Source organism: Carcharodon carcharias, chromosome 23 (genome assembly GCF_017639515.1).
Source record: "Carcharodon carcharias isolate sCarCar2 chromosome 23, sCarCar2.pri, whole genome shotgun sequence".
Lineage (NCBI taxonomy): Eukaryota > Metazoa > Chordata > Chondrichthyes > Lamniformes > Lamnidae > Carcharodon > Carcharodon carcharias.
This window is the reverse complement of record NC_054489.1, coordinates 6,538,239-6,562,682: the sequence shown is the minus strand read 5'-3', so window position 1 is coordinate 6,562,682 and position 24,444 is coordinate 6,538,239. Positions and strand designations below refer to the sequence as shown.

The 24,444-nt window shown below is 43.4% G+C and overlaps 1 protein-coding gene across 2 annotated transcripts; it reads left to right on the top strand.

Annotated features, from left to right (window-relative positions):
• Positions 1-12,505: 12,505 nt before the first annotated feature.
• On the top strand, positions 12,506-21,832 carry snf8 (SNF8 subunit of ESCRT-II). Of its 2 annotated transcripts, none has more exons than XM_041217584.1 (8): positions 12,506-12,898; positions 15,872-15,922; positions 16,067-16,205; positions 17,072-17,176; positions 17,818-17,890; positions 18,409-18,550; positions 19,952-20,080; positions 21,046-21,832. In XM_041217584.1, the coding sequence occupies exons 1-8, from the start codon at positions 12,845-12,847 to the stop codon at positions 21,181-21,183; spliced, it is 831 nt and encodes a 276-aa protein (XP_041073518.1). In that variant the 5' UTR covers positions 12,506-12,844; the 3' UTR covers positions 21,184-21,832. The 2 variants fall into 2 exon arrangements, with proteins under 2 accessions (XP_041073518.1, XP_041073519.1); XM_041217585.1 differs by having other exon boundaries at positions 12,524-12,898; positions 20,006-20,080.
• The last annotated feature ends 2,612 nt before the right edge of the window (positions 21,833-24,444 follow it).

Sequence of the window (24,444 nt, the reverse complement as noted above, 5' to 3'; positions counted from 1 at the left end):
AAAATAGTGCAATGGGATCTTTACACCCATTAGGAGGGGTTAATGTTTTATTGAAAGATAGCGCCTTTGGCACTGCAGCACTCCATCACTGTGCCATTGAGATTATGCACTTAAGTCTCTGGAATGGGACCTGAACCCACAACTCCGAGACAAGTGTGACACAGGTTAGGAGAGTGAAAACTAGTCAGGGTTCCTATTCCTAATCACTATGGCTTCTTTAGGAACTTTGCATTTTTTGACATTGAGTAGAGAGAGCTTGGGCTTGGTTGTGTGGCCACTACAGTCGATTAGACTGCAGCTACTCACTGCTAAGTTTCACATATGAGGAATGACCACTTAGGTAGTGAAGTACTGACAGACAGATGACTGTATCCCAGAAAAGAGTCAACAACTTCAGGAGAGGAGGGAAGAAAGTTGATGGGAAGAAAATAAAATCCTGTTGATAACCACAATGAAATTGTTCATGTTTCCCTGTTGAACTGCAGCCTTTCAATCCGGGGCGAACCTTTGGAGAAACGGTATTCTGAGGCTATGTTGGCCAGTGACTACAGTAAAATTGCGGAAGCTATAATGAATAAGAAATTTGTTGATATGTTGATTGCAGCCAATAGGTAAGCAGCTTCATGGACTAAAATATTCACACTGTTAGTCACTTCATTATTGAAAATATAAAGGTTGAAGATTTAGTCATAAACTTTATACAAACACATTAAATATAAAAAAAATTTCATCAACATCTGCAATACCCTTGTAGTTCTCTACTTGTCCCTGCCGCATCGATGGTTCATGCAGAACTGGGAGACTTTGCACTACCTAACTCTCTGTTAATCAAAAATACAGTGGCTTTAGGATCAATTAAGGACTTAGTAACCACTTCAGGTATGGAATTGATACTGGTTCCTGTGGTTGCAGCATTGAAATGAAGTAATATTCTGGTGGGTAATGGCTAAATGGACACAAAGAAGATGAATGGTATTATACAGAATATACAGCCATTTGGCCCAACTATTCTGTTCTGGTGTTGATACTCCACACGAATCACCTCCCATTCCACCTACCTTTCAACATATCTTTCTATTCCCTTTTCGCTTATGTACTCATCTTGTTTCCTTTTGAAAGCCTCTGAGCTAATCGCCTCATCCTGTTCCACATTCTAACCACCCCTTGAGCAAAAGAAATGTCCTCATTTCCCTGTTGGATTTGTTAGTAATTATGTTATTTTGTGTCAAAACCTATTCTCCCCTCAAAGAATCTAATATTCCAAATCTATCCAACACTTGAATATATCAGTCCTATATCTGGGCCGCTCTTCCATCACCTCTCTGTGCCTGCACCTGTGCATATGAGGATGATCCCAGGTTAAATTCCTAATCAGCTGAGCTCAACTGAGGCTGCAGGAACTATCTTGTACATACAGCCCCTGGTTTTGGATTCTCCCACAAGTAGAAACATTCTCTCTATATTTACCCTGTCCAACAAATCAATAATTTCAGGTGTCCTCTAAGGCTTCCCTTACAGAGGTCTAGTGGCTCAGTAGCTAGTGTCCTGACCTCTAAGCTAGAAGCTCTGAGTTCAAGCCCTACTCTGGGACTTTTTGGTCACAAAAAGTGTGTTCATGATGTGGTTCAAGCAGGTTGATAATCAGCCAGCTAACGCTTCCACTACTCCCCAAAGTGGGGAAAAAATGTGTATGCAAAAATACAAAACAAATAAATCTTTCCTTTTTTTCCAAAGAATACTGGCGCATATTGTGGTACAGGACTGGCACTTGGAGTGGCATCACAACAGAGCATGGTGCTGTCCCTATCAGGTGTCCACGAAGTTGCACTTTCCAGCAAGGGGTCACTGTGTAGCGATTAGGAGTAGAAAATATATCTGAATCCTCATCTCTTAGCTTCCTCCCTAAAGAAAGCGATTGTAGTTTCTTCAATTAGGGCCTCAGTTGAGCTCAGCTAACTAGTAATTGAACTTAGGCTCTTCCTCATCTGTATCATTGCACACAGAGCCTGGTGGAGAGGTTCTGGAAGAGGTCCCCAGATACAAGATTGACATTCAAGTGTTGGATGATTTGGAGTGTTTTGAGGGGGGAACAGTTTTTGACACAGAATGAGAAAACCAGCTTCTCTAGCAGCTTCAGTCATTGTGACTTCCACTTGGGATCTGAGGGGTTGATAAGGCCAAGAATGTTAATATCAGAGGGGGTTGGGGTGGAGCCATCGAGGGTCAGTGTTGGAAGCTGCTGATTAGACTTGTGGGAGTGATTTACATCATTACTGCCTAACAAGCAGCAGTTGCTTGTGTAGTTAGAATCCCCGGGTCAGTCACTCCCCACCCCACTAAATCACTGGTAGTTGACTTGAGATTTTAGAGAGGAGATGATAAGGATACTTACCCAGCATCTATTAATTATATCCATGTTTAACTTACTGTTCTTGGGTTTGTTTACTTTCTAGTGCAACTACTGAGAGTGTGGAGAGAGAGCTAAATATGGACCTCAATACAGCTAACCCTGCCCGCTCAGTTCATCAGTTTGTTAAAAGGTGAGTTGTAGCTTCTGAGGCTATGTAAAATGAAGAAAGTAGGCAAATAACCATGAATAAACCCAATGGTCTGGCAATAATAACTCCCAAGGGACAACAGTGAATATCTAATGACTTTGTTTTTTTTTGTTTTCATCTTTGAAAGGCCTGCATTTATATAGCTTCCTTCCCAACCTGAAATGGTCTTTCAAATTATTGATTTGTTGGACAGGGTAAATATAGAGAGAATGTTTCTACTTGTGGGAGAATCCTCAGATATACCAAAGGCCTGAGTGTAGTCACTGTTTTAAGGTAGGAAAAATGACAGCCAATTTACACACAGCAAGCTCCTACAAACAGCAGTGCAATAATAACCAGATAATTTGTACTAGTGATGTTAGTTGAGGGATAAATATTGACCAGTACACCAAGAAGAACAGCTCTGCTTGTTTTCTGATAGTGCTGTGGGAAATTTTGTCTCCCTCAGAGTGCAGGTGAGGCCTGGATTTAACGCTTGATCTAAAAGGTGGTAACTCTGACAGTGCAGCATTCTCTCAGTAGTCAGCCTGGATTATGCACTCAACTCACTGAGTGGGACTTGAACTCACAATCATCTGACTCAGAGCAAGCGTGCTACCCAGTGAACCAAGGTTGATATTTACAAGCACAAGGAGCAGAAACGTTAACCTACTTGTAATTCTGCAGGATGTTACCAAATGCATGTCTAGATGTCAGTGGCAGTACCAGAGGTTTCTAATCCTTCAGGATTGTCCTGGAATCTCCAGGAATTAAAGATAATATTGGTTTATAATGTTCCTGTGAAGCGCCTGAGGACATTTTATTATGTACATGTGTTACATAAGCCATAAGACCATAAGACCATAAGACATAAGAGCAGAAATTAGGCCTGATAAGTTTCTCAGCCCCATTCTCCCGCCTTCTCCTCGTAACCTTTGATCCCCTTACCAATCAAGAACCTATCTATCTCGGTCTTAAATACACTCAATGACCTGGCTTCCACAGCCTTCAGTGGCAATGAATTTAGTGGCTAAAGAAGTTTCTCCTCATCTCTGTTCTAAAAGGTCTTCCCTTTACTCTGAGGCTGTGCCCTCGGGTCCTGGTCTCTCCTACTAATGGAAACATCTTCCCCACATCCACTCTATCCAGGCCTTTCAGTATTCTGTAAGTTTCAATCAGATCCCCCCTCATCCTTCTAAACTCCATCGAGTATAGACCCAGACCCTCAAACGTTCCTCATATGTTAAGCCTTTTATTCCTGGGATCGTTCTCTTGAACCTCCTCTGGATTCTCTCCAGGGCCAGCACATCCTTCCTGAGATACGGGGCCCAAAATTGCTCACAATATTCTAAATGGGGTCTGACCAGAGCCTTATAAAGCCTCAGCAGCACATCCCTGCTTTTATATTCTAGTGCTCTCGAAATAAATGCCAACATTGCATTTGCCTTCCTAACTACTGACTCAACCTGCAAGTTGACCTTAAGAGAATCCTGGACTAGGACTCCTAAATCCCTTTGCACTCAAGATTTCTGAATTCTCTCCCCATTTAGAAAATAGTCTATGCCTCTATTCTTCCTACCAAAGTGCATGACCTCACACTTCCGTTGTATTCCATTCTTTTTTTTATCAAAGTTGTTGCTGTTATTAATCTCCTGGGCGTTACTGTAAGGAACTCATAATAGAAAAATCATAGAAAGCATTAAAAAGATGAGTGTTTTATTCATTTTCTGTAAACTCTCTTGTTATTAGTTATAAAAATATTGGAGATGGGAAAGTAGGGAAAGATGGTGCGGCAGTTAGAGGCATTATGGTCACATGTTGAAACCTCCAGGAATGTATCCACCTAGAGTTGGCGACCTTGGGTAGCACAGACTATCTTGAAGGAATAAGGGAGTTGGGATTTGCCTATGTTAGTGATCTAAAAGTCAGAGGTGGGAAATTCTGGAAAAAGTTAGCATTTAAAAAAAAAGGCAACAAAATTAGAGCAAATCCTTTCAGGACAGGGAGAAAACTGAAAAAAAAAACATGTTCTTAATGAGTTTGAGGCAAAATTGGATGAATTTCTGACTAGATGCACCACTGCACTTCAACACCAGGGGTCATGTGTCACTTACTGGTCAGGAACCAGAAGTGGGGAGTCCAGGAAGTGTTCTAGTTAGTGCCAATAGATAGAAAGGTAAAACTTTCATTTATATAATGCCTTTCATGACCTGAGAATGCCACAAAACTCTTTACAATAATGTATTAATAGAATGTAAAATCTAAGACAGTTAAAGGTACACTCTCTTTACAAAATAGTGTTTGACAAAATCTTTTTCCTGCAATTATATAAATAATGTAATGGTATTGATTCACTTTTGTACACTGCCATTACAATAAGTGAACTAGCATTTATACATCACCTTTCACATAGTCAAAGGTTACATGAATCAGAAAGGAAAGTGGAGTTGAGGCCACAATCAGATCAGTCATGATCTTACTGAATAGTGCAGCTGGCTCGATGGGTCGAATGTCCCACTCCGGCTCCTCATTCTTGTGTTGTGGTCTGGTACTCGGGATGACCGAAAGCGTTTTACAGTCGGTCCCGTACTTCTGAAGAGTGGTCACTGTTACAATGTAGAAAATGCAGCAACCAATTTGCACACAGAAAACATTAAGAACATTGCTAACAGCGATATGATCCTGAGCAGATAATCTGCTTTTCGTGATGTTCATTAAGGGATAGATATTGGCTAAGGATACGAGGAAGAATTCCCCTGCTCTTCTTGTAATAATTTCACACGCTGGAAGTAATAAACAGGGCCTCCGTTTAAGATTTCATCTGGAAAACGGCACCTTTGACTGCACAACACTGAAGTAATGTAGAAACATAGAAACTAGGAGAAGGAGTAGGCCATTCGGCCCCTCGAGCCTGCTCCGCCATTCAATATGATCATGGCTCATCCTCTTTCTCAACGCTGTACTCCTGTGCTCTCCCCATACCCCTTGACGCCTTTAGATCCAGAAATCTATTTATTTCCTTCTTAAATATATTAAGTGACTTGGCCTCCACAGCCTTCTGTGGTAGACAATTCCCCAGGTTCATCACCCTGAGTGAAGACGTTTCTCCTCATCTCAGTCCTAAATGGCCTACCCCATATCCTGAGACTGTGACCCCTTCTTCCAGAACCCCCAGCCAGAGGAAACATCATCCCTGCATCCAGTCTGTCCAGCCCTGTCAGAATTTTATACGTTTCAATGAGATCTCCTCTCGCCCTTCTAAACTCTGGTGAATACAGGCCTAGTCGGCCCAACCTCTCTTCATACAACAATCCTGCCATCCTAGGGAATCAGTCTGGTGAACCTTCGCTGCACTCTCTCTATGGCAAGTATATCATTTCTTGGGTATGGAGACCAAAACTGCACACAATACTCCAGATGTGGTCTTACCAAGGCCCTGTACAGCTGCAGTAAGACATCCTTGTTCCTGTACCCAAATCCTCTTGCAATGAAGGCCAACATACTATTTGCCTTCTTAACTGCTTGCTGCACCTGCATGCTTGCTTTCAGTGATTGGTGTACAAGGGCACCCAGGTCCCTTTGTACATCAACATTTCCCAATCTATCAGCATTTAAATAATCCAAAACAAAAACAGAATTACCTGGAAAAACTCAGCTCATGAGGACTCGAAACGTCAACTTTGCTCTTCTCCGCCGATGCTGCCAGACCTGCTGAGTTTTTCCAGATAATTCTGTTTTTGTTTTGGATTTCCAGCATCTGCAGTTTTTTTGTTTTTACCATTTAACTAATACTCTGCCATTCTGTTTTTCTGACCAAAGTGGATAACTTCACACTTATCCACATTTATTGTATCTGCCATGTATTTGCCCACTCACTCAACCTGTCTAAATCACCTTGAAGCCCCCTAACACCCTCCTCATTGCTCACATTCCCAACAAGTTTCGTGCTACCAAGTAAGATCCTAAATAAAGATGACATGACTGATTCTTCTCCCTCCTCACTCACCCTGCCCCTTTATGTTGGCAGAGATAAATTCATGCCTAAAGACATTTTGTGGGGAAGGTAGTGGTGTAGTTGTCATGTCACTAGACTAGTAATCTAGAGGCCCAGGATAACGCTCTAAGGGTATGGATTCAAATACCATTACAGCAGCCGGTGGAGTTTAAATTAAATTAATAACATCTGCAAATTTTTGAGGGTTTAGCTGTAGCATAGTGGTTATGTTACTGGGCTAGTAATTAAGTGACTTATGATTGGAGATAGAAGTTCAAATCTCACCACAGCAGCTGGTGAAACTTAAATTTAATTTATTAAATAAACTGGAATAGATAACTGGTGATGGTCATGGAATCCATTGGATTGCTGCAAAAACCCATCTGGTTCACTAATCTCCTTCAGAGAAGGAAATCTGCTGACTTTAGGTCTTATAAGTATATTCAAGGCTGAGGTAGACAGATTTTTAATCAGTAAGGGAATTGAGGGTTATGGGAAAAAGGCAGGAAAGTGGAGTTGAGGATTATCAGATCAGTCATGATCTCATTGAATGGAGAAGCAGACTTGATGAGCTGAATAGCCTATTTCTGCTCCTACGTCTTATGGTCTTATGGTTTCTTCTATTTTCACTGAGTTCTCCCATTCAGTGATTTCCACTATGTTTTATATTTCAGTAGTACTCGATCTGCAGATCCTGCTTATTCTCTCCTGAGAGATCAGCTTATCCAGGACTTGCTGGACAGACTTAGAATTACCATTAAGGCCACCAACCAAAAGCAAGCTGCTCACATGTCTGCCCTGAAAGGACATGAAATGGGGAGGGGGGAGAGGCCGGTACCATAAAACAGTGATGGACAATGATCACTTAATGAACATTTTCTAACATGAAGCTCAACTCAAGCCCATATCCTAACCCCATCACTCTTGGGCTCACTCAGAATTCCCAGACTGGGCAACATCCTGATTTTTGAATACAATCCTTGTCTTCCATTCTCTCCTTGGCCTTGCACTATGTCAAAAATGCTATATAAATGCAAGTCGTTGATGCTCTTGTTGAGGAACAGCACCATATCTTTCTACTAGGCACATTACAGCCTTCCAGCCTCAACCTTGAGTTAAACAACTCCAGCTCGTAAGCACCCCTTTCCTTATACAACTGGTGTGGGAATGGAACTTCTGGGAGTGGAGGAGGCGTGGGCTGATTCTTGGGGTGGGGACCACCAATGGTACATGGCTGGTGGTGATCTCCCCACCACCACATTCTGCGAGTCTTTTCCTCTTTGCCAAATTTTCCATATTTCCCTCTCCCTCTGCTAGTCTGCCAGTCACCATTCACCATTCACACTTTTTGTTCACATCTTTTGTGTCATTGTTATAATGGAAGAAACATAGCAGCCAAGATGCACACAGCAAGCTCCCACAAACAATAGTCTGGTAATGACCAGATAATCTGTTGTTAGGATATTTATTAGCTAGGACACTGTAGTACATCCACTGTGCTGTTTGGGAAGGAGTTCCAGGATTTTGATCCAGTGACAGTGATGGAATGGTGATGTGTGATTCTATGACGCTCCCAGTGCAGTACTCTTACTCCTACTCTTCTTCAAAATAATTCCATGGGATCTTCCAAATCTACCAAAGAGAACAAGGCAGGGCCTCAGTTTAACTTCTCACCTGAAAGACACCACCTCTGACAATGCAGCATTCCCTCAGTACTGAAATAGAAGCAGTAAGTGCTGGAAAAGCTCAGCAGGTCTGGCAGCATCTGTGGAGAGAGAAGCAGAGTTATGTTTTGAGACCATTATGACTTCTTCTGAACTGAACAGATGGTTTTATGCTGTTGTAAAAGGGGGGAGGGGCAGGTGAAGCAAAAGGGAAGGTCAAGGGTAGCTTAGAGGGTGGGGGAGATTAAATGACAAATATGTCATGGATCAAAAAGCAAAGAGAGTGGTAAAGGAACAAAGATTGGTCCAGAGATGGTGTTAATAGCAGAGTAAAGGTCAGCGCTATCTGAAAGCAAAACATGAGAACAAGATACACAAGAGGCACAAGGGGAAAAAAATTCCAAATGGAGGACAGAGTTCATGGTCTCAAGTTGTTGAACTCAATGTTGGGTTCAGAAAGTTGTAAAGTGCCTAATTGGAAGATGCTGTGCTGTTCCTCCAGTTTGCTCTAGGCTTCATTGGAATATTATAGCAGGCTGAGGACAGAAATGTGAGCGTGAGAGCAAGATGGTGAATTAAATGGCAAGGGACCAGAAGGTCAGGGTCATGCCTGCAGACTGAACAGAGGAGCTCCGCAAGGCAGTCAGCCAGTCTGAGGTCTCCCATAGTACTGCACTGGAAGCGTCATAGAATCATACATCACCATTCCCATCACTGTCACTGGATCAAAATCCTGGAACTCCTTCCCAAACAGCACAGTGGATGTACCACATGGACTGCAGCAGTTCAAGCAGGTGGCTCACCATCATCTTCTCAAGGACAATTAAGGATGGGTAATAAACGTTGGCCTTGCCAGCGATGCCCACATTCCATGTAAATACTTTAAAAGTGTAGGATGAGGCCATTCAGTCTATTATGCCCATGCTGGCTCTTTGATAGAGCCATCTAATTAGTCCCATTCCACTTCCCTTTCCCCACAACCCTTCCTTTTTTTCCCATTCAGTATTTTTATCCAATTCCCTTTTGAAAATTATTATTGAATCTGTTTCCATCATTCTTTCAGGCAGTTCATTGCAGGTCACAGCAAATCAATGTGCAAAAAAAGTCTCCTCATCTCATCTCTGGTTCTTTTGCCAATTATCTTACATCTGTGTCTTCTCGTTACTGACCCTTCTGCCACGGAAACAGTTTCTCCTTATCTATTGAAACCCTGACAGAAAAAGGCCATTCAGCCCAACCAGGCTATGCTGGCATTTATGCTTTGCTCGAGCCTCCTCCAATCCGTCATCCTTGAACGTTGTCAATATAACCCTCTATTCCCTTCTCCCTCATTGCTTGTCTAGCTTCACCTTAAACTACTCCCTGTGGTAGTGAGTTCAACATTCTCACCACTATCTAGGTAAAGAAGATTTCTTTGAATTCACTATTTGATTTATTGGCGACTATCTTGTATTGATGGCCTTGTTTTGCTCTCACACAAGCGGAAACAAGTGTCTACTCTACCAAAACCTTTCATAATCTTAAAGACCTTTATTGGTGGCTTGTGCTCAGTGACTCCCTCTGCAGTTAAGGTATGAAGGGATTAAAGATGTGAATCTGTGCATGGAGGCTTTGTTGAACAGAGAATATAATTGGTTCCTCCTCTCACCCATGTGTGTTTCTTATAGGATCCAGGGAGCTGAGTGATATGATCACCAACTTGAAACTTGCCAATCACAAGAATGGCTTTACGGATACAAGTTAATCTTTGTCTTAGCAAATTTGTAAAGATTTAGAAAAATGTAAATGTGATCAGTTAAACAATAAAAATCTACTCATTCCAAAACCTTGCAATCACTTGTCTTCTTCCATTTCCTCAGTTCTTATGAGTCTCCAGGTAATCCATTCACCACTTTAAACATTCCCTCTGCTAATGGCGCACTGTAGATTCTGTGTGTACTATTGATAAAAAGCACTGTAACAACTGCCAAGGCTTCTTTGTTAGCACCTCCCATCTAGTCTGCAAGCTCTACCACCTTGAAGGACAGAGGCAGCAGATGCAGGGGAACACCACCACCTGTAAGTTCCCCTCCATCCTGACTTGGAAATGCCTGTCTCTTTACGAGGTATGTGGAACATTCCTTGTTCCAGTCCTACTCCGGTCCCCTTCCCCAACTCTTTCTCCGGTACATCGATGATTACTTCGGTGCTGCTTCATGCTCTCGTCGGGACTTGGAAAAATTTGTTAATTTTACTTCCAATCTCCACACCTCCATCATTTTCACATGGTCTCTGACACTTCCCTTCCCTTCCTTGACCTCGCTGTCTCAATCTCTGGTGATAGACTGTCCACCAATATCCGTTACAAGCCTACCGACTCCTACAGCTACCTTGACTACAGCTCCTCACACCCCGCTTCCTGTAAGGACTCCATCCCATTCTCTCAGTTCCTTCGCCTCCGTCGCATCTGTTCCGATGATGCTACCTTCAAAAACAGTTCCTCTGACATGTTCTTCTTCTTCCTTAACTGAGGTTTTCCACCCACAATCGTTGACAGGGCCCTCAACCGTGTCCGGCCCATCTCCCGCGCATCCGCCCTCACGCCTTCTCCTCCCTCCCAGAAACATGATACAGTCCCCCTTGTCCTCACTTATCACCCCACCAGCCTCCGCATTCAAAGGATCATCCTCCGCCATTTCCGCCAACTCCAGCATGATGCCACCACCAAACACATCTTCCCTTCACCCCCCACTGTCGGCATTCCGTAGGGATTGTTCCCTCCAGGACACCCTGGTCCACTCCTCCATCACCCCCTACTCCTCAACCCCCTCCTATGGCACCACCCCATGCCCACGCAAAAGATGTAACACCTGCCCCTTCACTTCCTCTCTCCTCACCGTCCAAAGGCCCAAACACTCCTTTCAATTGAAGCAACATTTCACTTGCATTTCCCCCAACTTAGTCTACTGCATTCGTTGTTCCCAATGCGGTCTCCTCTACATTGGAGAGACCAAACGTAAACTGGGCAACTGCTTTGCAGAACACCTGCGGTCTGTCCGCAAGAATGACCCAAACCTCCCTGTCGCTTGCCATTTCAACACTCCACCCTGCTCTCTTGCCCACATGTCTGTCCTTGGCTTGCTGCACTGTTCCAGTGAAGCCCAACGCAAACTGGAGGAACAACACCTCATCTTCCGACTAGGCATTTTACAGCCTTCTGGACTGAATATTGAATTCAACAACTTTAGGTCTTGACCTCCCTCCTCCATCCCCACCTCCTTTCTGTTTCTTCCCCCTTCCTTTTGTTTTTTTTCCAATAAATTATATAGATTTTTCTTTTCCCACCTATTTCCATTTTTTTAAAATATTTTTAAAACTTTTATGCTCCCCCCACCCCCACTAGAGCTATACCTTGAGTGCCCTACCATCCATTCTTAATTAGCACATTAGTTTAGATAATATCACCAACCTTAACACCTATGTGTTCTTTTGTTCTGTTGTCTGTGACATCTTTTGATGACCTGCTTCTATCACTGCTTGTTTGTCCCTACAACCACGCCAACCCCCTCCACTTCTCTCCCCCCACCCAACCCACCCACCCACACCTTAAACCAGCTTATATTTCACCCCTTCCTTGGATTCACCTAGTTCTGTCGAAGGGTCGTGAGGACTCGAAACGTCAACTATTTTCTTCTCCGCCAATGCTGCCAGACCTGCCGAGTTTTTCCAGGTAATTCTGTTTTTGTTTTGGATTTCCAGCATCCGCAGTTTTTTGTTTTTATTGGAAATATATCGCTGTTCCTTCATTGTCGCTGGGTCAAAATCCTGGAACTCCCTCCCTATCAGCACTGTGGGTGCACCTACACCACATGGACTGCAGTGGCTCAAGAAGGCAGCTCATCACCACCTTCTCAAGGGCAGAAGTAGGCAATAAATGCACATCCTGAGAAATCTTAAAATTGCGATTCTAAATCATGAAATTAAGTTTGCCTATTTTAGCTTTTCACTTGTTAAGATTAATTTAGTTAAATCTAAATAGGAAAAACACAACTGTTACAGATCCCTGGGCTCATCTATTAAGAGGCTAAATAAACACGTGGGAGAAGGAAATAGAATGCTGTCTGCTGATGGACTAAGATGAAATAGGCTGGAGGAGCCTCGTATGGAGCAAACATCAACATTGGCCACTGTGGAAACACAGTGATGGTGGTTATGAAGGCAGAGGATGAGAGAAAGTTGGAAGTACGATGGGAAATGTAGTTTAAGATACAGCGGAAATGCTGCTGTTTAAGGGCACAAGATTAAATAATGGTTGAAGAGGTTAGAGTTAAGAGGGTTGGAATGTGTTTACAATATAACTAGAAATAGCAACAAGGAAACTGTAATATCCAGCAACATAAGGAGTTACTACAGGGGGAGGGAGAGAGGGAGAATCGCTGATATTGGGGTTGCTACTTTATCCGCTGGTGTTGCCATTAAATTCGCTGCGGGTTTTGTTGCCGCCTCCGTGTCGCAGGCGGATGGAGTCAGTGCGGAACCGGCAACAAGGCGGAGCCGGAGACAGAGATAGGGAAGCGGGGCAGGGCTGGCAAGCGGAGCTGGTGAATCGGGTTCCCGGTTTCTGATTATTGTCTTTCAGCAAAAAAAACCAGACCCAAAGTTCTGCAAAGATGCACAGAAGGGGAGTTGGAGCCGGTGCCATCGCCAAGAAGAAACTCGCAGAAGTAAGTTACAATTTATTGCCCTTTTCCTCAGTTGGTACAATCTATTGCCCCTTATCCCCAGACAGAATCAATTGCTCCATTTCTCCATTTACAATCTATTGCCCCTTTCCCACCGGTGTTGTGTGCCTGTTTTGTGAAAGGAGCTGTATAAATCTTAGTCTTTCATGAGGGGAGTTCCAATTTAAAAGACGAAGTGTGTAGTCTTGTGTATTTCACACACCGGAGTGTCTTGCACAGTATTATATACTGTTTCTGTCGTGGATATTGCTGAAAAGAGAGACGCTGCCAAAGCTGTTCCCCTCGCAATCACCAGGAAAAACACAAGAAGGCCAAATTTAAAAGGATCACAATTATACTACAGGACAAGAGGGTGTTGCAGTATAAATTGCGATCCTTTGATCTTTGGCATTCTTGCATTTGACCTGAGGAATGCAAGAGGAAAAGCTTTGGCAAATATGTCTCTCTTTTCAGCAACATTCAAGTCCTGTTCTGCCAGGTGACTGTTTCTATCTTGTTAGTTGTATCAGAGATAAATATTTATTTAAAAAGACGGGCAATGTTTAGTGTCACTTATAAAAGTGAGCGTACTATACGTATAAAGGATTTGGTTTTGGGGAGGAGGAGCATATTAAAGCATAGCCTGTCAGGAGGAGAGGGATTGTTGCCTTGTCACACTAATATTAGAGGATCAGTGAATGGAGGACATGCATCTTGCAGAGAGAATCAGTGCTGCTGGACCTGCCTCCATGGGTAGTATTCTTCCACCACCCCCCCCACCCCCACCCCCAAACACACCACCCGAGTAAAAAGGTGGGAGGTGCGAGCCCCGTTCTAGAGATTTGAGCACAAAACCTAGCTTCACATTCCAGTGCAGCACTGCCACTCAAAACAAATCCTGTGTAAAAATCGCTAGAACTTTCCAACAAGCACCAAGATGCAGCTTGGCTGGCGGTGAGAAAGGCCCTCCCCGTCAGATCCTTCCAACATGCCAGGAGTCTCACCCCCTCTGCACGTTGCCCTCGAGGTGGCTGTGGTGGGGAAGAGACCGTTGTTCACCTCCTTGTAGATTGTGCCTTTGCAAAGAAAGTCTGGAGAGAGATGCAGTGGTTTCTGTCGAGGTTCATCCCGAGCAGTTCTGTGACACAGGACTCTGTGCTCTACGGGCTGTTCCCAGGGACACACACCGAGACAAACATCAACTACAGCTGGAGGATCATCAACTTGGTGAAAGACATTCTTTGGTCTGCCCGGAACTTGTTGGTCTTCCAGTGCAAAGAGTTGTCCCCGACCGAGTGTTGCAGACTGGCACATTCCAAGGTCCAGGACTACGTGCTGAGGGACGCACTGAAGCTTGGGGCAGCCGCCGCAAAGGCGCAATGGGGAAAGGTCACTGTCTAAGACTGTTCTGCCATAGTGCACCGAGGGACTGGGAAAGGTATAGACCCCTCGTTCTGTAAGGTTCACAGTGAATGTATACATTGAATACTAAATGTATTATAATTGTATTGAAGCATCTCAGAGTGCAACACGATGTATGTTGATAACTCCAATACCATTGCACCTCGTGATCCATGTGTAAAAGTTGAATATGATTGCACTTTTTGTGATGGCAATTTAGAAATGTTTTGTATTGTACTTTCAGATATTTTATGAATAAAGTATATTTTATGAATTTAAAAAGTCCTATGTAAAAATATTGAAATATAACTTCTGACTTCCATTCTTTAAAATTAGAACTGTCCTTAAAAAAACAATTATTTGCATTTATATAGTGCCTTTCACAGCCTCAGGATGTCACAAAGGGCTTTAAAGCTGATGAAGTATTTTTGAAGTGTAGTTACTGTTGTAAACTATGAAAAGTGACAGCCAGTTTGGTGCAGAGCAAGCTCCACAAATCATAACCAACATCACAAAAACAGATTATTTGGTCAAGGGAGAAATATTGTGCATGACACCAGGGATAACACTCCCCTAATATTCTTTGAAATAGTGACATGGAATCTTCTACACCCACCTGAAAGGGCAGATGGCCTTCAGTTTAATCCGAAAGACAGTGCCTCATACAGTGCAGCACTCCCACAGTACTGCACTGGGAGCGTAGGCCTGGATTATTTGCTCATGTGTGGTATGGGACTTGAGGTAAATGTTATTGAGTCACAAGACACCCAGGACATCTTTGTCTGCATGCACTGTTAGGATGATTTCAGTGGCCTGGGAGATGGGGGGGTTGAGGGGGTTAAATCAGCCAGAGTCTTTGCTCTGTTCACAATTTGGTGATACCTGCTGAATGGTTGATGAGAACGGGATCAATCTTTGCAGTGATCAGCCTGACCACTCCTGTGTGAATTGCCCTCCAATCCAGGACCAGGTGTAAAGAGTTCTGACTTGGGCATACTGAGCTACAGGAGGGTGCGAAAAAGGAACATGAGAACTAGTGATGGGGAGTTGATGGAAAGGGATTTTGCAGATCTCTGTAATACTGTTGTTAATTGGTACACTATAGTATAAAGTACCATAGAGCGACCTTGAGGTTAAAATCTAGGCTGACACAACCAATGCAGGATTGAGGGAACATAGCACTGTCAGGGGTGTCATCTTTTGGATGAGACATTAAACCAAAGACATCCTGCCTGCACTCTTGGGTCACAATGGCACTATTTTGAAGCAGAGTAGGGAAGTTAGTCTTGGTGTTATAAGTCCAATATTTGTCCCTCAACCAACATCACAAAAAACAGTTTATCTGGTCATTATCACCTTACTGTTTGTGGCATCTTGCTATGTGCAAACTGGTTTTTGTGTTCCCTACATTCCAACACTGGCTTCATTTCAAAAGTTCTTCTTTGGTTGTGAAGTGCTTTGGGATGTTCTCAGATCGTGAAAGGTGCTATAGAAAAGCAAGTCTGCCTATGTTTGCTTTCTTAATCTGTCAATGTTATTTTGCTGCCTAACATTTTCTAACTGGATTTGCTTTAGGCCAAATATAAAGAGCGAGGAACAGTGATGGCTGAAGATCAGCTGGTTCAGGTGAGTGGATATACTTTTAAACTCAATCAATTCATTGATCTTTTTATTGTCTGATGCTGAGACTTTTAGTTTCAGCACCTTCTTGTACTGAGGGATCAGTGGTCCTTGTGATCCAAATCTTACTGAATTTTTCTCACTGTGCAGATGTCAAAGCAGCTGGAAATGTTCAAGACACATCTGGAGGAATTTGCCAGCAAGCACAAGCAGGAGATTCGGAAAAGCTCACAGTTTCGTGTTCAGTTTCAGGACATGTGTGCAACAATTGGAGTGGACCCCCTCGCTTGTAATCTTGTTTACTCATATCTCCCCAATTTCCTTTTGACTTCCCACCTCCCCTGATCTCAGAGTGTTTGGGTCATTCTAGAGAGAGCTTTACTCTGTATCTAACCCTGTGCTGTATCTGTCCTGGGAGTGTTTGATGAGGACAGTGTAGAGGGAGCTTTACTCTGTGTCTAACCCCGTGCTGTATCTGTCCTGGGAGTGTTTGATGGGGACAGTGTAGAGGAAGCTTTACTCTGTATCTAACTCCGTGCTGTACCTGTCCTGGGAGTGTTTGATGGGGACAGTGTAGAGGGAGCTTTACTCTGTGTCTAACCCCGTGCTGTACCTGTCCTGGGAGTGTTTGATGGGGACGGTGTAGAGGGAGCTTTACTCTGTATCTAACCCTGTGCTGTATCTGTCCTGGGAGTGTTTGATGGGGACGGTGTAGAGGGAGCTTTTCTCTGTATCTAACCCTATGCTGTACCTGTCCTGGGAGTGTTTGATGGGCACAGTGTAGAGGGAGCTTTACTCTGTATCTAACCCTATGCTGTACCTGTCCTGGGAGTGTTTGATGGGCACAGTGTAGAGGAAGCTTTACTCTGTATCTAACCCCGCGCTGTACCTGTCCTGGGAGTGTTTGATGGGGACAGTGTAGAGGGAGCTTTACTCTGCATCTAACCCCTTGCTGTATCTGCCCTGGGAGTGTTTGATAGGATGGTGTAAGGGGAACTTTATTCTGTAACTAAACCAATGCTGTACCTGTCCTGGGAGTGATGATGCAATTTGGGAGGAGTTTTTAAGAGCTCTGTTTCTCTGCTTTAGTGAACAAAGAAAATTCACTCAAAAATGTCATTTTTACAAGTTTATTTTTTAATTTCCTAAATGCAGCTGGCAAAGGATTCTGGTCAGAGATGCTGGGCGTTGGAGATTTTTACTATGAACTGGGAGTGCAGATTATTGAAGTGTGTCTGGCTCTGAAACACAGAAATGGAGGTGAATCTCTCATTATCAGTTGTATGTCAGTTCGGTGATTTGCTTGAGGCTGTGGCCATGAGCAGAGATATCATTGTACTTTAACCCAGGTTGAACTCTTGTTTTCTGAATGCAGGGTGTTGCAGGGTTCTAAAGTGCAGAACTTTAGTTTAAAATGTGTGGGAGTCTGTTGTGCAACTACAACTTGCATTTATATAGCGCTGTTAATGTAATAAAGCACTTTTCTAAATCTGATAGTCACATAAGGAGATATTGGTACAGGGGACTGAAAACTTGGTTAAAGAGGTAGGTTCTAAGGAGTGACTTGTAGGAAGAGAGAGCTAGAAATATGGAGGGGTTTAGGGAGGAAATTCCAGAGGTTAGGACCCAGGCGTATGAAGGTACAGCCACAATGGTGGAGCAATGAAAATTGGAAATGCGCGTGAGGCAGATTTTGGAGGTTGGTGGGGCTGGATGTTATAGAGATAGGGAAGGGGCGAGACCATGGAGGGATTTGAACACAATGTTAAGACTTTTAAAACTGTAGCAATGCTGGACTGGGACCTAGTAGTAGGTCTGCAAGCATGCAGGTGATGCGTGAGCGGGACTTAGGCGAAGATGATTGGGAAAAGTTTCTCATGCTGTATCCTTAACTTTGCCAGGTCTGATCACACTGGATGAGCTGCACCAGCGTGTGCTGAAAGGGAGAGGCAAGTTTGCTCAAGACGTCAGTCAGTGAGTACAACTGTGAACCCTGAATGAAGTGGATTGATTCATTGACTAAGTCTGCTCCTGCCCTCATTACCATGGGACTAACTGTTATTGTTCAGTAACCAAGATCAGCTGAGATTACATTTCAGACTCAAAAGAAATTTAGAGCACAGCAGGAAGCCATTTGGCCCATCATATTTGTGCTGGTTCTTTGAAAGGGCACTGATAGAATGTTGATAGGAGCTTGGAGCTCTCTTCTCCAAACGGCAATTGATTCCTGATCAGCTGATAATTATAAATCTGAAATTGATTGATTTTTGTTAGCCAAAGGTAGTTTGGGATATCAGGAAAAGGCGGGCATATGGAGTTAGGTTGCAGATCAACCATGATCTTATGGAATGGTGGAACAAGCTTGAGGGACTAGATGGCCTCTTGTTCTGTTCTGTTGTTGACATTGACTGATTTTATTTATTCTGACCCCCACCTACCCTTTGAGCAATGACTTTGGCCCAACTTCTTCCTCTCTTACCTTCCCTATCCAGGGACGATCTCATTCGGGCCATAAAGAAATTGAAATCCTTGGGTAATGGCTTCAGTATAATCCCAGTGGGAGGCAGGTACCTGGTGCAGTCTGTCCCTGCAGAGCTTAACATGGATCACACGGTGGTGCTGCAGATTGCTGAGGTAAGTGACCTCATTTGTTTTGTGAGGCTGCTGTTGGACTAAGAGATTATTCAGTAACAACCTGCACCTTTTTATGTAGTAAAACGTCCCAAGGCACTTCACAGGAGCAATTGTCAAATGAAATTCAACACATAAGGAGATATTAGGACAGGTGATCAAAAGCGTGGTCAATGAGGTTAGTTTGAAGGAGCGGCTTAAAGGAGGAGAAGGAGGAAGAGACTTGGAGAGGCGTAGGGAGGGAATTCCAGAGTTTAGAGCTTAGGCGGCTAAAGGTATGGCCACCTATGGTAGAACAACTAAAATTGGGGATGTCTAAGAAGGTACGTGTGCGAGAGAGATGCCGTGTTCAGGTTTTGTAGGGTGACCTAAGGTGACAGAGCTGTCCCTGCAACCCCCTTTTTTTTTTTGCCTTCGCATCATTCACACACTTCAGATCAAGCTTGTGTGTAGGCTCCCTTTCTTATTGTTCTGGATTGGGTACTGTAGCCAAGAAAATGCATTTTAAGCACGCAATGGAGGGGATGTTTCTCCTCAAGGCCTTAATGGTAAAGAAAGATTTGCATTTATATAATGCCTTTCATAACGTCAGGACACTCCAAAATGCTTTTTTTATTCTTTCATGGGATGTAGGGGTGACTGGCTAGGCCATAATTTATTGCCCATCCCTAATTTCCCTTGAGGAGGTGGTGGTGAGCTGCCTTGAACCGCTGCAGCCCACGTGGTGTATGTACACCCACAGTGCTGTTAGGGAGGATGTTCCAGGATTTTGACCCAGTGACAGTTAAGGAATGGTGACCTAGTACCATGTAGGGATGGTGTGTGGCTTGGAGGGGAACTTGCAAGTGGTGGTGTTCCCATGTGTCTGCTGCCCTTGCCTTTCTAGGTGGTAGAGGTCACAGGTTTGGAAGGTACTGTTGAAGGAGCCTTGGTGAGTTGCTGTCGTGCACCTTGTAGATGGTACACATTGCTGCCACTGTGCATCAGTGGTGGAGGAAGTGGATGTTAAAGGTGGTGTCAATCAAACAGGCTTTTTTGTCCAGAACAGTGTTGAGCTTAGTGTTGTTGGTGCTGCACTTCTCCAGGCAAGTGGAGAGTCTTTCATCACACTCCAGACTTATGTCTTGTAGATGGTGGATAAGCTTTGGAGAGTCAGCTTAATGTTCTCATCCATAAGATAGTGTCTCTGGTGCAGCACTCCCTCAGTACTCCACTGGGAATGTCAGCTTAGATTCTTGAGCTCAAGTTTCTGAAGTGGGACTTGAACATGTGACCCTCAGACTCAGGGGAGGTGTTACCCACTGAGCCCATCAAACTGTACTTGATCACAGTGATGAGATAACAAGACAACGGGCATGAATGAGAAACTGGGGGTAAAACTATCCTCCATCTATTGTTTCACAGCATTTTTGTTATGAGGTGGAGATAAATCAAACTCATCCACTTCATGTCTTACAGAAGAATGGATATGTGACAATCAGTGAAATTAAATCCAGCCTGAAGTGGGATACTGAACGCACTAACCAGGTGTTGGTAGGTATAATCTATACACTTGATGCAGTATTCACTCTCTCATAGTGTCCTATTCTGTTATGGTCAGGATTAGACTGTCTGCTGATAACTGCATTCCACCTTCCATAACCTGATAGAACGAGGGGGAATGGTATCACTGGAGTGAGCCGGAGTCACAATGTTGATTCTATTTCTCTATCAAAACGTGGATCTGCTTCTATTTGCAAAGCTGTTTTCTTTCAAATAAGAGACACTGCTAATAAAGAATGAATGGCCCTCTAAATTAACAATGCCTGTCAGCAAGTTTAAACTACAGTTTCAAAATTCCTGCCTATAAAACATTGAATATCTCATGGTGTCCGTTGGCAATGGAATGCTTCCAACAAATTGTTGGACCTTACTTGATCATACATTGGATTCGGTTGGAATACCATAGATTGAAACAAAGATGAAAGGGTGGAGAAATCTTCCCTTGTGATCTTGGTCCACAGTGATTAATCAAAATAGCCCCTTTCAATATGAATGATAAATATTAAGCATATTAATAAAAGCACTGGTCATTGTACTTCGTGCAGACTTGGATCTGTAGGAAAACTTCAGTACAATACCTTCCTTTAGTTCCTGGTTAAAAGTTGCTGTTCATGTTCAACACTTTCATATTTTAGATTCTTCATGACTTTGCCACTTTAGCAAGTTACCCAGAATTATAGTATTTAAAGCACAATCACAGGTCCATGCCAGTATTTATGCTCCCACCCTATTTTATCCCACGCCATCAACATATCCTTTCTCCCTCATGATTAACTAGTTTCCCATCTGTGCTAGTCACTTCAAACACTCCTTATGGTGTTGAGTTCCATTATCTCACCACTCTTTATTTTAATTACAGCTTGGGAGAATGGGAAATTAGCTGATTCCCATGAATAAGCAGTCAATAAGTTAGTTGAGAACTGTGTCATAAACCCTAGAGTTATAACCTCTTTCAGGAACATTTGTTGAAGGAAGGCTTGGCGTGGATTGACAAACAAGCTCCTGAAGAACCTCAGTACTGGTTGCCTGCACTCTTCTCTGATCTATACTCCCAAGATGTCACTCCAGAAGAAGCTGATGAAAGTTTGCCGTGAGAAAAATGAAAACTGAATTCAATCTGGGGAGTCAAAAAAGTCTGCAACTTTACAGTTCTGGTAACGGCATGAAAGATTAGTGTAAAACTGTGGCTGTTCAAATTCTGGGATTGTTAAGGGTCTTTTTGTAGGTGGCAACTTCCAGTATTGCTGTATATGATACTTGCACAGTCAAACAGTAGACCTTTCTCTGTCTTTCCATCTCAGCTAATTGAGTTTGTGTCCAGAAGTGACAGTACTTTAAAGTGCTGGTGTCAGGGTTTTGATTTTTTGAGAGGCGGGGGGGGGGGGGGGAGAAGTCCTTTGACACAGTTGTGGTTAAAAAGCATATTTCAGAGAACTGAAGGTAAGGCAATGTTGCTAAAGCAAGAGTCAGGAGCAACACAGTTTGACCTGCAGAACATCTGGATAAGTCAACTGAACCATTAAACCTCTTTAAAACTTTTAATTTTGTTAGCAATACAATGGGCAGGAAAAGACCAGCTGGGCTGTCATAAACATTGAGACTAAACGTTTCCTACTCTTTCACACACCACCCCCCTCAACCCCACCGGCTGAGGGAGGAGTCACCGCCTGAGGAGGAAGAACCCTGTCACCAGCAGCTGGCCTTTGTAATTCAAATCTTTCAATTAAATTTTGTGAAAACAAACCAGCTAATGAAGAGGGGTTTTTTTTGCACTGTTTAAAAAGTAATAAACAGTTTCCAGCAGCGCACACATCATTTCCCTGTGATTCATTAACAGCAGCTTGCTGAAAGCTAGCTCTTATGATTGAATCCAAATGCAGATCAATACTGACCGAGGATCGAGTTTTTTTCCTTTCCTTCTGCTAATCAGGATGGCCCTATGCCCTGAAGCAGTTGGCAATCATATAACTGGCTTTTGATCACTCAAAGTGTCATTCTAAACAGTTGAACTAACCGAGTTAGGTCACCCTCTGAATATCTCCTTCCTGCCTCCAGGGCAGTTCGTGTCTTGACTTAGTCTCTCCCGTCGTCACAAACTACCCAGTGTAGTGGTTCATTGTGCAAACTGCAAACCAACAGCTGCTAGAAACTAAGCTTTGCTTATATGTTGCTGTCAGGGGAGGGAACAGGCAGCTTGCGATTGCAAGCCTCAATTTTAAAATTCTCGTTCAAATCACTCCATAGTGTCATCTCGCTCTGTGAGCTTTACTGGGGGAGGGGGATATTAAAATCAGTCAGGATTCCTTTTGCTAAGCATTATTCCATGATTCATGCTGTGCCAAATGAAGACAGGACATTCTGCTCTCAGCTGAATAGTCTGTGTGACACTTGCCAGCTCATCTCCACTACCACTTGCTGGTGTTATTAACTGAAATCGGAGCAGAAAAAAATCTCTAATAGGGCAATCTCTTAACCTGGAGAGGGTGCAGAGGAGATTTAATAGAAGTACACAAGGGTTTTGATAAAGTAAATAGGATTAGATTTAAGGTAATGGCAAAAGAATTGGGGGGTGGAGGGGGGAAAATGAGAAGTTTATTTACACAAATTGTTACAATCTAAAATGCACTGCCGGAAAAGTGGGGTGGAAACAGATTCAATAATAATTTTCAGAAGGGAATTTGGATAAATGCTTAAAAGAAATCCTTGCAGACCTACAGGAAAGAACAGGGGGAATTGGATTGCTCTTTCAAAGAGCTGGCACAGGCACGATTGGCCAAATGGCTCTCTTCTGTGCTGGGATGTAAGCTTGTTGCTTTAAACAACCAATAACCGTGACAAACCCATTGGCCCCTCTATGGTGATGCATTATAAACAGAATGAAGCAAAGTATGCGAATCACGCAATTTAGTAAATTTTCTGTCATCAGCAAATTTTATTGCACCAAAAATTTGAATTGTCACTTATATACAATATGAAACAATATAAACATCAGTGCTTTTTCCTAGTTTGCATATTAGTTGTTAACCACGATTAGAGAGTCTTTAACCAGCTGCACCTGTTAAATTGGTGTCGTAGCCCAGTCTAACCAACATTACTGCATTGGCAAATTCACTGGTGCTTTACCTTCCCCTCCCTGTTACCTTGAATGAAGTACCAGCTCAATAACGTGTGCATAACCCACTGTACATAAACCAGTAGGAAAATTACACCCAGCACCCACTTCAGGGGTGCTACGACAAGCTGCTGAATGAATTACCACCAACCAAGTATGGGAGTTCTTCACGAGAAGAGGGGAGACAAGTAGAGACAAACTAGCACAGCAATGCATCTGGTACTTAAAATACCCAGACACTCTCCAGTGCCCATCTGGCCCAGGTGGTTTATTTTATAAGGCATCATAACAGTGAGATGTAGGTAACATGAGAAACCATGGTAATAAAAAAACTTTTAAAATCTAAAAGAGCTATGCTTTATATAAAACTCATCCTCAGGTGCTATTGTCTTTTCCTCACTGCTGAAGTGCAGCTCATAGACACTAGTGGCCTATTCAGGACCTCCGGCAAATAGTCATTGCTCACTGCTTAAGCTTCTGCAGTAACTGTTGGCAGTGTGTTTGGCCAAGAGCATAGTGAGTCACTGGTGGCAGAGTGCTTCTTTTTGCCTGACGCACAAGCACTTTTCCAACAGGTGCCATAGCGTGTGGCTGGGGATGTCAAGGCTGGCTGAGTACTGAGGCCAATTGCTAGCAACTCCAAACTAGGGGATGAATCAGGGAATATCCTGCTCTGGATGGTCCAGTATCACTCCACATTCACCCATCCAAGATTACACCAGATATCAAATGTTGGATAATATTACAATTCAGTCCCTGCAACTGAGTTTAACAGAAAAGAAGTGAAAGGTAACGTTAGCGCAGAGAAGGAATTGGAGGGGGGAATCAAAGTACACCAGTGGAAGTCTGTGAATTCTGTCCGGGGGGGGGGGGGGGGGGGGGGGCGGGCAGGGGCAGAACCCTTGGAAAATCTGACCGAAAGTAATTTCATGTCCATCCTGGTTCATAGAGGTCTACAGCATTGAAAAAGACTCTTCGGCCCATCGAGTCTGTGCCGGTCAAACAAGTACCTAGCTTGCTGTGGAAGGAACTCTGGTTACTAAGCGTTTAAAAGAGGGGCCTCCCTTTTAAGCAAGAAAAATTTCTTACATTAACTATACCTCGTAGCTCCATACACATGGCACTCCCTTAACATAGTGCTTTAAGCAGCTTTAACTCTGATTGCACTCCATCCTTGGGAACTCCCCTTTGTGGCTGTCAAAGGGTCACAGGTGGTGACTATTTGCTGTCTTGCCCGGTATGG

What these genes read in the sequence shown, in the direction of transcription:
- snf8 (XM_041217584.1), top strand. Translation starts at nt 12,845, where the DNA reads ATGCACAGAAGGGGAGTTGGAGCCGGTGCCATCGCCAAGAAGAAACTC. An exon ending in CCAAGAAGAAACTCGCAGAA is followed by an intron (nt 12,899 to 15,871) that starts GTAAGTTACAAT and finishes GATTTGCTTTAG; the next exon opens with GCCAAATATAAAGAGCGAGG. An exon ending in TGGTGCTGCAGATTGCTGAG is followed by an intron (nt 18,551 to 19,951) that starts GTAAGTGACCTC and finishes ATTGTTTCACAG; the next exon opens with CATTTTTGTTATGAGGTGGA.